The sequence below is a fragment of the Microtus ochrogaster genome, chromosome 5 (assembly GCF_000317375.1).
Source record: "Microtus ochrogaster isolate Prairie Vole_2 chromosome 5, MicOch1.0, whole genome shotgun sequence".
Classification (NCBI taxonomy): Eukaryota; Metazoa; Chordata; class Mammalia; order Rodentia; family Cricetidae; genus Microtus; species Microtus ochrogaster.
The window spans coordinates 51021113-51033125 of record NC_022012.1 but is presented as its reverse complement, the minus strand read 5'-3'; the positions used below and the strand labels follow the sequence as shown (position 1 = coordinate 51033125).

Sequence of the window (12013 nt, the reverse complement as noted above, 5' to 3'; positions counted from 1 at the left end):
CTCCCCTCTCTTTTCCCCTCCCCTCCCCTTTACTCTCCCCTCCCCTCCACTTCCCTTCCCTCCCCTCCTTTCCTCTCTTCTCTTTCTCCTCTTCTCTAGTGCCAGTTCTTTCTCTGTCTCATGTGTGTGTATGTGGTGTGTGTGTATGTGTCACACCTCTGGTGTCAGTTCTTGCCTTCCCCCTTGTTCGGGCAGAACCTCTTATTGTCTGCTGCTGTGTATGTCAGGGTAGTTGGCCCTCAACTTCCCGGAACTCTCCTGCCTTGGCCCTCCATCTCATAGGAGCTCGAGGATTGCAAACACATGCTACTAAGCCTGGGTTTGTGCGGGCTCCGAAGATCCCATGGAAAGTGCTTTACTCACGGAGCCTGATAACATTTTACTCTCTATTGATTTGTTATTGCACACAGTTTTAGACGTACATAGAAGTGGCAAAATTATTACAAATACTTCTCGCATACTCTTCACCTAGATTTCCTAGGTGTTAATATTTTACCACACTTTCATTTGTTTTGAGACAGGGTCTCTATGCAGCCCTGATTATTCCAGAACTCCATCAATCTGCGCTGGTCTACTCTCCACAATAGTGTACACCAGACTGGTCAAAATCACAGAGACCTGCCTGTCTCTGCCTCCTGAGCGTTGGACTAAAAGCAGGCGCCATGACATTTAGTACTTTCCCTTAAAACAAGTCCGTATGTGTTTTCCAGGAGCAAAGACCTTCCCTTTTAGGAGTGAAGTGCTCAGTCAGGAAATAAACATGGCTACACTTTGAAATAAACCATAGACTTATTTCTGCTTTGATCAATTTTCGTAACGACATCCTTTGCATCAAAAGCAAGCCCCGCCTTCTGTGTTGCATTGAGCTGTGTGACTTTTGGAATTTTTATAAGTCTGGCACAGTTCTTCAGGATTTCTTTATTTTTTGTGATACTGGCTTTTCTTTCTTCTTTCTTTTTTTTTCCCTTTTTTGTGACTCCAGGCTAGCTTTCTTGTGGATGAATCTTGACTTGTCTCGTATTCTTTTGTTTGATTCAGATTCTGTATCTTTGTGGAGCACAGTCAGAGTGATGCTGTGGCCTCCTTGTGTCAGCCTACCAGGAGGCACCAGCAGCTCCCTTGGTGGGCCTTTGTTTTGTTTGCCTTTGTTTGGGTTTTTATTTTAAAAATTGGGGAATGAGGTGTGGTGTTTTATGCCTTTTGACCCAGCACTGGGAAGGCAGAGGCAAGTAATCTCTGTGAGCTTGAGGCCAGCTTGGTCTACATAGCAAGTTCCAGGACATCCTAGACTACATGGTGAGAGCTGTACCGTCCCCCCAACAAACTGGGGCCGGCAGGATAGTTTAGTGGGTAGAAGCGCTCTCTAACAACCCAAGTTTAATCCCTGGACCCCACAGTGGGAGGAGAAAACTGACTCCCCAAAGTTCTCCTCTCACCTCTACGCATGCACTGTGGCATGCACACACCCAGACAACACACAATAACCGAATAATGGAATAACAGAATCTTTTGTGTGAGATCTACGTGTACGTACACCTGTGTGGAAGCCAGAGGCCAGCCACCATCGGGTGTCTTTCTTGATTGCTCCCCGCCTCCTCTGTTGAGGCAACGTCTCTCCCTGCACCTGGAACTCACTGATTAGGTGAACTGAATGGTCAGGCATTGCTCCCCAGTGCTGGGATCAGGCGCACACTGCTCTGCACAGCTGACTATGTGGATCCTTAGAGTCTGAACTCAGATCTTCATGCAAGCACAACAAGCCCAGCGCCCCCACCCTGACTTATCTTCACATGTATCACCTGGGAGAGGAAGGGAGCCCATGAGACTGCATCCACGGAAACTTACTGTTTTCTGTTTCGTGATTAATAAGTGTTTGCCAGTACAGAAAGGTCAGGGTGAGGAAGAAGAGCCAGAAGAAAGCCTGCAAAGAGACAGCCAAAACCAGAAAAGGAAAACCAGGAGGAAGTCCTGGAGCCGGGAGAGGTTCTGCGGGATGCAGGGAGTGGTCAGTTGTGTTGGCCAGTGCTGCCAAGAGGCCAAATCAGAAGATGCTGCCTGCAGGTCTGTGGGCATCTAGTCCAGCCTGGCTTGGGTGGAGCACTAGGCTTAAAGCCAGCTTCCAGTGAGTCAAGGAGGAAAGAGAGGCAAGACTGGCCACCGCAAGAGAAAACACCCTCTGAGTAAATGTGTCTGTGAACAGGCAGAGAGGGGCAGGTGGGTACAGAGACATGAATGGGTTCTAGGGCAGAGTTGGTTTTTATTTTTTAAAAAGAATTATTAATTGTGTGTGTGTGTGTGTGTGTGTGTTTGAGTGTGTGCATATACCACATGCATGCAGGGCACTAGAGGGCAGGAGTGGGTATCGGAGTCCTTAGAACTGTAGTTATGAGTCACCCGATGTGGGTTCTAGGAGCTGAACCCCAGTCCTCTGGAAGAACTTCAGGTGTTCTTGACCACTGAGCCATCTGTCCAGTCTCCAGAAGCACAGTTTTTTAGCAGACAGAAGGGACCTTAGATGTCAGAGGCGGCAGATGACGCATGGAACTCTGAGGAGAAGCAGCCATGCTTCTGTTGGGAAGTGGAAGAAGGTCGGCCTGGCTGAGAGGGCGGCAGTACAGCAGGGCTTCATGGCCTGCTTTCGCTTGTGCCAGTGAGTAGAAAATGAATGGAGCCCTACTCATGCAGAGGGGAGTAAGGCATGCTGGGACAATGTCTGGGGACAGGGGAGCAAGCTGCCCAGAGGTGGGGCTCATTGAGGTTGCCAAATCCACGGCTGAGAGCTCTGAAAGCAGGAAGGGCCTGAGGGTGAGGAGGAGTCAGGTGTCTCCTAGAGCCTGCTAGGGAGTAGGAGATGGGAAGGCTGGTGTCCAAGGGGAGGTAGAGGGAGGTGATGGAAAACCCAGGAACACTGTTGGGAGCAGGGCCTGAGAGGGAGTTGGCAGAGATCTTGGCACAAGAGGAGGACCAGGTATTGATTGGGGAGTGGGCCCTAGGTGAGCCACAGTTACCAGGGTCAGGGCAGGAGTTAGAAGGGCAGAGGCAGTCATGAAGCAGGGCCCCCAGGTTGTAAGTGAAGGACAGCTGGCACTGAGAAGCTGTGGAGACACTGGAACCCACGTGACAACGAGGGGACTCTAAGATACAAGGAGGGGCCGGGAGTGGAAGGGTTATCAGCTGGAGTGGGCCAAGTGCCTGCTTCAGGAGATCCCAGACTCCATCAGAGGTGGGGAGTTAGTGAGCACAGAGGGCGGAAGAGAAAGTCTAGGCCAGCTGAAGGTGGGGGAATCCGTTTCCTCAAGAAAGCTATGTGTAAGGACATGTGACAGGAATAGAAGAGACCCCTGGGAGGGAAGCACGTGGAGAATCCCACCAGGCAGGGGAGCAGACTGCGTGGGGTGCTCACAGGGTGAGGTGAGCAGTAGCATTGAGATGTGGTCTCCCAGAAAAGGCACTGCTGCTTCTGGCCAGGAGCCAGCCTCTCTACTCTGAGCCTTCCCGTCCCTAGGAATCTTGATTCCCAGCTATCTGATGGTGACCAGGCTGGGTGGCTGCCACGAGGTCATCACCACAGTGGCAACTCTGTGAGCAGCGAGACCGTGACCTGAAGAGCTTCCTGAACTTTGCGTCCTGGTTCCATTCCTGCCACTGATGAAGTTGGGGACTCTGGATAAGTCCTTAATTGTTGCGCAATATTCCTTTACCCTGTGTGAGGATGTGTCATTGTGATTGGTTTAATAAAGAGCCAAATGGCCATTAGCTAGGCAGGAAGAAGTTAGGTGAGACTTCCAGGGATAGAGAGCTCTGGGAGGAAGAAAGGCCATCGCCCGCCAGAGGGAGGGGGAGCGAGACATGCACGAGGACAGATAAAAGCCACAAGTCATGTGGCACCACGTAGATGAACAGAAATGGGTTAGTTTAAGTTATAAGAGCTCGTGGGACAAGCCTAAGCTATAACCGAGCTTTTATAATTAATAAGTCTCCGTGTTGTTTTTTGTGAGCTGGAGACCCAAAGGAAAGCCCATCTGCATTTGATCCCTGTTGTGGTCTCAGTGTCCACACTGGAGTGGTGACAGACCCCATTTAAAGGCCACTATCTGTCCTTTCGTTCCTATGAGGACCTTTCTTAACCTGGCTCACATTGAATCCCATTGGTGGACGGAAGATGGAGCCCTGGTTCCTCCTGAGCTCTTAGGGGTGAAGAGGTTTCTGGGGTTTTCCTAGCCCCGGGGCTCATCCCTCTATTATGTGGAGCCTGCATAGCGGCTCCAACCCTCTGTATTTTCTCACACACTCCCTCAGAGGTGCTCCCCACCATAGGCACGGGAAGCTGCTGCTAGGGACATCAGTGTGAGCCCTTTATTGCTCTCTGTTTGCCCTTCACTCGGTGTCTGAAATGTCACCATTAGGTAAGTATTCCTTTAGCTAGGTGAGGATGTTTAAATATATCATGCTCTGGCAAAGAAGTCTGGGAAGGGGCTGTGAGACAGTCACACCTCAGTGGGAAGACTGATAGAAGAGAGGACTTGTTTCAAAGTCTGGGAGAGAGAGGTGAAAGGGACGGGGTGGGGTGGGGGGGTAGAAGGCCCCAGAGGGCTGTGGGGGTGAGCAGGAACCCTTCACCAAGGACCTACACACCCTTTCTCTTCCTGTCTCCAATGATAAGAGACCCACTGGTAGTGAGTAGCTGGCTCAAGGGCCGTGTCACTCCCTGCCCCCTTCTCAGACCAGGGTTATTGGGGAACGCTGAGGGCGTTCAACCTGGTTGGATGTAAGAGTGGGCGACGGAACTGAATTTCCCTGTAGCTGGGCTCTCAGCACAGAACTGCTATGCCACAGTTCGGGCACCACGGCAACGGGGGAAATAAACACTCCGGCCTCACAGCACAAGTTCTGTCGCCATGTGATGTCATCCTCCACTCCAGTCACTGGGCCCCACACCTCTGTGGCTTCAGCTGCTGAGCCCAAGCTTCTTTCCCCACAACCCCCAGCCGTTTTGGAATCTCTTAAGTAGGTTGGGTAGTGACGGAGGGGCCTGGGTAGGGCTCCTGGCTCCTGGCTTCCAGGCACTGCTTGTAATAGCTCATGTTTCCTCCCAGCCTTCACCATGAAACTCCCCAAGGGGGCCAGGAACTGTGTGTTCTATGCACAGCACCCGGAGAAGAGAGAAGAGGTGCCCTCATGGAAGGAAATAAAGCAGACCCCTGTTGTCATGGCCACAATCAAAGGTGAGAGTGGCCCTACCCTATGGCCTAGGCTAGGCCTTTGCTAGGCTGCTGCCAAGGGCATAGACTGCCAGCTCTGCCTCCTACGGAGCCCCAATAAACACTCCTCAAGACCTTAAATCAACCTGCACCTCAGGGCTAGGCCCACTCTCTGGCTCTGTGAGGCAGGGAAGAGTGTTGGAGTGTGGGGGTGCACAGCATGGTTTGGGGAAAGGATTAGAGAGCTTTTCAAGGTGCTAGGGTTATAACTCAGGGGCCCATACATTACAGGTGAGAACTCCACCACTCAGCTACTTCACTAGCCCTACTTTAGTGATTTCTTTCAATGGACACCAGGCATACGAATTCTCACTGACCGATGATTACTTGGGAAGTGTTTTGGAGCAGTGATTAGTGTTTGGGTTCTGTTGATCTCACATCACCAGTTGCTGTAGCTGGATAGCTTTTTTTTTTTTTTTTTTTTAAACATCAGTATTGTTATTTGTAAGATGGGAAAGACAGGAGTGTCTGTTTTAATAAGGTTGTCTAGAGGTTGAACTGAAATAACAGGATCAAATGGTTAGCATGAATCTTAGTATAGACCAAGTTCTCAATTAACTGTGACTGTTGTCTTTCTGTAACAGGCTGCGGAACCACAGGAAATTGCATCTTAGCTCTGCATACTACCTTCCTTGTGGGGAACCAGCTCGATGCGCAGCTCTGTGGCAGCGTGCCATCAGCCAGAGCAAAGCCCCTTGTGTTCTCATGGTGCACAGCACTGGGGGCCAAGGCCAAAGGTTGTCTCGTCTGTCCTCACAGGTCCAGGGCCTGCCAAGTACCTCCGGCCATCCTGTACCGGCTACATAGCCCACGACACCTCAATGTTTCAGGAACCAGCTTACAGCCTGCACAGGCGGCACACTGAGAAACGTGAGCGGTCCCCACTGTCTGTCCCTCAAGGGCCAGGGCTGCTGTCCAAGATGCAGTCACAGGCCACTGGAGGCTGGGGCTGGTGAAGAAGGACTCAGAAGGAAAACAGTGATAGTTCCTAAGTGGACCCCCACATATGAAGGTAGAGGTAGATCTCCCCAGGGAGCTGTGGGGGCCTAGAACTGTCACCGGCAGAGCAAGTCTCTCTTTTCCTGGGGATCTTTGGCTGTGTGTGTCCCATATTCTGCTGGGGATGCTTGCAGTAGTCAAAGATGATGACCGGTGGCTGACAGCCAAGGCCCACAGTGAGATGAGAGGTTGGGTGGGGATACGATCATGTGTTTGGGGGCTTGAGGTTTAGGGTGCCTACTTCTCCTTCCCCAATTCACATCCTTGGCAGAGAGGTTTCTTGGCTGGGACTGAGCCCTTTCTCAATGCTCACGGTAGCTACAGTGGTTGTCACTACCCTTGGCACCAACCCGGACATGTCTGTGGTAGGAGACTGACCACACTGTGGTCTGCCTATTCTTATCTGGTCCTGTCAGCAGCCTCCGGCAGTCAGGCAGAGAAGGTCCCATTTTACAGATGAGGAAATCAAAGTACACAGACAGCTAAGAGGCAGAGGAATCTGAAGGGAGCCCTTGGTGGGGTGGCAGTTGTGCCAGGCAGGCCCCTCCTTGTCCCCCGCAGGGATTGTAGACATATGCAGCCCCGGGCCTTGCTATTTCTTGGATCCTAAAGCAACTCGCTTTGGAATATCTACCTGCCCTCAGGTCCCCATGGAGGAGCGCATCTCCAACCTACGTAAGATGGACGGGAAAGTGGGCCGGTGGGAGAACTCGGTATGGGAGGCATCAGTTCTTAGAACCTGGGAAGGGGCAAAGCAGGGGCCGTATCTGAGAATGCTGGTATCTGCTCATTGTCATATCACCAGTGTTTAGTTAAGTCTGGTGGGGCACATTAGTAATCTCGGCACTTGGAAAGCTGTTCCAGGTCAGTCAGGGTTCTATTAAAAAAAAAAAGACACAAATATCATAATGCTCCCCTCACTATATATGTGTCCCTAATTTCATGCATAGAAGCCAATGTTATGATAGACATTGTGTTATGATGTCACAGGGCCCATGTCAGAATAGCAATATTGTCATGTTAATGAGCTCACAGATTTAGTGACCTAAAGAGAATTTCCTGGTGCTATCATGGGACATGGGGCAATGCCATCATGTGGACTGCCAAGGAATCATTGCTACAATGACAAGGATGGCTTTTGTTTTATGACAACAATGTCACCATCGTTGTGACTATCTTGGTTCCCTTTTGCTGCCCACGGAGCCATTTAGTCCTAATGTCCCTGCTACTGCGCTGTTTTTTGTTTGTTTCTTTGTTTTGTTTTTTGATGTCCCCAGGGCTGGGCAAGAACTCAACTTTCTCTGAGACCCAGCATCTGGCATCAGGGTCTGTGAGGTTCTCCCCATCTTCCTCCCTTCCAGGCCTAAGCACCACCCCAGCCCCCTGCCACTACAACCTTGAGAAGACTCGCCCCCCTGGCGAACGTACGGCTCCCCAGTACACGTTTGGCTACCGGTGTCCATATAGAGTGATGGATCCCAACCCAGCCTCCAACAAGTACCAGCTGCCACACTCGCTGGGGCCCAACACCCCTGTCTTACCAGCTGCCCCCTGCTATAGTCTGGGTTCCTTAAGCAAGAATTGGTTCTACAAAGAGGATATAGCAGGAGGCCCTGGACCTGCTAAGCATGCCCGACCTGAGCCGTCCGTCTACCAGAACCGCAGCCCCGTGTATAGTGTGGCCAAGCGCTTTGCCTATCCACTGGACCACACACTTCGGCCTGGCCCTGGCTCCCACAACGTCCAGCCGGTCACTGTGCACAAGCCCCGCATACCCGCCTTCACCATGGGCATCAAACACTCGCCCCACTTGTGCCCACTGATTGTGGACATTCTCGACTGAGTCCACTGCTGGTGCATGCCCCTTCCTCCTCAAGGATGCCATGTTTTCAGTACCATATTGAGTGACATGAGCATGGATTCCTGTAGCGGAGCTGGTGTCTGCTGAGTGGCCAGCACACAGAAGCATTAGATAAATATTTTTGCTTATTCATTTCTTTGTTTTGCAAACATTCTCAGCGGCTTCCTCTGGGTCCTGCTCTGGGTGAGGGGCTGGGGATCCTTGGTACATGTATCCTATATACATGGGATTCAGTGCTGGTGAGTCCCTAGGGGAAACAGCTGTGTGATCTCCAGGGAACCTGGGCAGGCCCACCTTAGAGTGGCCACTGACAAACTCGGTGGCTTTCCCCTGTGCTTCTCTGGGTCTCATAGTTCCTTCCCAAGTCGTGCCAGGATAGCCCTGGATGAAGTTCTACTGCTACGTCTCTGGTCCCTGACAGGGGTCAGTCCTCAAGACAGGAGCAGAGAAGCCAGGAAGTGCGCAGAAATGGGTGGGGTCATCTTGATTTGGGATGGGGAAAGACGGGCTCCTGGAGAAGAAGTCAGATAGATGTGTAGAGACTGTTGGGGACAGGCAGAAGTAGTGACAGCATGCAGGGTGTCCCAAGGGTGCAAGCTGAGTGGAACTCCAGCGAGGAGCTCTGCCTAAGCCCTGAGGGCTTTAGCTAGATAGGACACAGTGGTTTGTATGTTTGTTTTGTAGCCCAAACCATCCTCAGCTTTCCAAGTGTGGGATTAGTAGGCAACACTTACACCCAGTGAAGATAGTACTTGCAGAGGACCTCGGGCAGTTAGAGAAAGCCGGCCAGCATGGGAAGTGCTGGAGGTTGTGGTCAGCCTGCAGGCTACTGGGAGGAGGGCTGAGTGTCACATGCTATCTTTGGAGAGTCATTTGCTATATCCCCAATCTCAGCAGTTCAGCCTAGCAGAGGACATCAGCGTGACCAGCGGAGGGCAGCACCGCCTCAGTCCTCAGGGCCAGGCCTGGCTCCACCTGCTCTAGGTTGGCCTTCCAAGCAAGAATTTGCCATTCCTTGACTCTTGATTCTTACCCACTGGCTCAGCCAGAAGGGGACCAGGGTCTGATGCCTTGTCCCCTCTTATTTTATTTTATTGAGACAGGGTATCTCTTTGTAATCCTGGCTATACCAGAACTTTCTACGTAGGTCAGTCTGGCCTTGAACTCAGATATCTGCCAGCCACTACTACTCAGGACTGAGATTAAAGGTGCGTGCCATCATGCCCAGCTCCCTCCTTTGTTTTAAAACAGGCTAGTTTTAAACTTACATTGCAGCCCAGGCAGGCCTTGAACTCAGGATCATCCTGCATCAGTCTTCAGAGTACCTGCGGGTTCTAGGCCTGTACCACCAGGCTTCCCAAATGATTCATCCTTGTAAGATCAAGAAGTATTCAGGATTTTTTTTTAAATATTTATTTATTACTATGGATACAATATTCTGTCTGCATGTATGCCTGAAGGCCAGAAGAGGGCACCAGGCCTCACTACAGATGGTTGTGAGCCACCATGTGGTTGCTGGGAATTGAACTCTGAACCCTTAGAAGAGCAGGCAGTGCTCTTAACCACTGAGCCATCTCTCCAGCCTCAGTATTCAGGATTTTTAAAAACATTGTTAGCCGGGCGGTGGTGGCACATGCCTTTAATCCCAGCACTTGGGAGGCAGAGGCAGGCGGATCTCTGTGAGTTCGAGACCAGAGTGGTCTTCAGAGCTAGTTCCAGGACAGGCTCCAAAGCCACAGAGAAACCCTGTCTCGAAAATCCAAAAAAACAAAACAAAACAAAACATTGTTTTGTGTGTGTGAGGTATTCACATGTTTGCGCACACATGTGAGTACGGGTACACATATGTGTGCACCTGGAGGCCAGGGTCAACACTAAGGGTCTGCCTCAAGTCAGGCAGGCTGATCCCTGTGAGTTCGAAGCCAGCCTGGTCTACCAAGTGAGTTCCAGGACAGTCAGAGCTAAACAGTAAAACCCTGTCTCAAGTAAAGGACAGATCTTGCAGAACAGCCCAGGCTGGCCTTGACCTTGTAACCTCCTGCTTTAGTTTCTGAGTGCTAGAATTTCAGGTGTGTGCCACTACACCTGGGCTAACATTGAGATTTTGGCTGAAGTGAAAAACTGGATTGAATAGAGCTAGGCAAGGATGGCGAAGAGCCAAGATCATCGTAGGAATATTAAAAGAGACCCAGCAATGTTTAGGAAAGAGGCTTGTAGCATCCACCTGGGTTCACACCCGGCTCAGAACCTTGAAGTCTCTTTCTCCCAGACCTGAGTCCACGTCTGTCCCATCCTCCCCATACCTTGGCAAGGCTGGCCTGGGCAGGTTCTCCAGAGAGAGAGAGAGAGAGAGAGAGAGAGAGAGAGAGAGAGAGAGAGAGAGAGAGAGAGAGAAAGAGCCTGCTCAGGGACCCATCTGTCTTGCAGCAGATTAGAAAGGTATCATTTTGCCGACAATGCCATTTATCACAGCAGCTGCAAAAATTAGTGATGCTTGGGCTGAAAGTGTTGGATGGGGATGGGGGTGGCAGGTGGCAGCCGCTGATCTCCCCCGTGTCATCAGGTCAGGTGAGCCTCACGTCAGTCTCTGCACAGACCTTTATGGGTGGGGTGCCTAGGCAGGGCCACTGCTGGAAAGATGAAATGGAGTCTCAGGGCATAGAAACAACCCTGACTACATAAATAATGAGTTGCCTGTCTCCAAATTCATTTTGTATGTGACCAGGATTAGAGGTAGGTGTGGAATTAGAGGTTTTGCTCATCCCGGGACTGAGTCTCACTTTTTCTCCACTAGACAGATTGGCCGGGCCCCTAGACTCACCAGTCATGAGGAGGGTTGGACATGAGAACTAGAAGGGACTGTTGGAATGGATTTTGGGTTCTGAAGGATGGAGAGAATGAGGAAAGAGGGTCAGAATGAGTCACTTGTAAACATATATCCCTCAGTTATAGGTACACAGCTAAGGTATCCCTCAGAGAAATGAAAAGCCCTATGCTGGCTTCCCCCAAACGCATACCTTGTTCTGTCCTCCCAGGGAGAAAGCAAGAATGTCCCCTAGACTCCACAGTAGACACTACCCACTCCTGGTGGCACCTCCTCATCTCATGCACCTGGGGCTGGCTCTCAGTTGCACCCCAACTCCCCGAAAACAAAGGGTGGCAGAGCACGTGCACACACACACACACACACACACACACACACACACACACACAAGTGGGGGCTGGGGTGGGAAGGCAGTGCTCTGAAGGAGCTGAGGTGCTCCGGGGAAAGGAGTCAGCCATCTCCCTGAGTCCTCCGGGTGGGAAGGTGCGTGTCCCAGCTGCCCCTGCTGGAGAGAGGACTTCCTGCTGTTCCCCTCCACCCTCTGTGTCTGCAGCCTCCCATCTGGCCTTGCTCTTCTCCCACTGGGTCTCCCTTCCTCTGGTCCCCACAGATACCCTCCTTCTTGATTCCCGTGTCCCTCTGCCCTGTTTATACTCTAGAATAAAGATTGACATTTTCAATTACCCCCGAAATAACACAGCTGCTCTTGGAGGTTCCAGCCAGAGGGAGGAGCGTGTATGTGTGTGTGTGTGTGTGCGCGCACGTGTGTGTGCACGCATGTGTGCAGTCATGCACTTGTTTGTATTTGGGACTCGTTTGGGAGTGGGGTGTCATCATGGTCCCAGTGTCCTTTGTTTGTGTCCTCTCATCTAGAGCCTTCATTTCTTCCTGGGAGATTGGAAGCACGTTTCCCTTCAGGGGAGGAAGAGAAACAAAAGAGAGAAATAAAAAACTGTCATCGCTGTCTTGTAAACACAGTTACAGTGCACAGCAAGTGGAGACTCAGCAGGACAGCAAGAGAGGGGGACGGGACGAGGGAGAGGCAGGGCTGAGGAGAGGGGGCTGGGA

General features: G+C 51.3%; 1 protein-coding gene across 2 annotated transcripts; it reads left to right on the top strand.

Annotated features, from left to right (window-relative positions):
• The first annotated feature begins 4654 nt into the window (after positions 1 to 4654).
• Odf3l1 (outer dense fiber of sperm tails 3 like 1) lies at positions 4655 to 8221 on the top strand. Of its 2 annotated transcripts, XM_005347403.2 has the most exons (5): positions 4655 to 5007; positions 5097 to 5225; positions 6021 to 6131; positions 6822 to 6935; positions 7622 to 8221. In XM_005347403.2, the coding sequence occupies exons 2-5, from the start codon at positions 5105 to 5107 to the stop codon at positions 8101 to 8103; spliced, it is 828 nt and encodes a 275-aa protein (XP_005347460.1). In that variant the 5' UTR covers positions 4655 to 5007; positions 5097 to 5104; the 3' UTR covers positions 8104 to 8221. The 2 variants fall into 2 exon arrangements, with proteins under 2 accessions (XP_005347460.1, XP_026635234.1); XM_026779433.1 differs by having other exon boundaries at positions 4655 to 5225.
• Positions 8222 to 12013: the final 3792 nt, after the last annotated feature.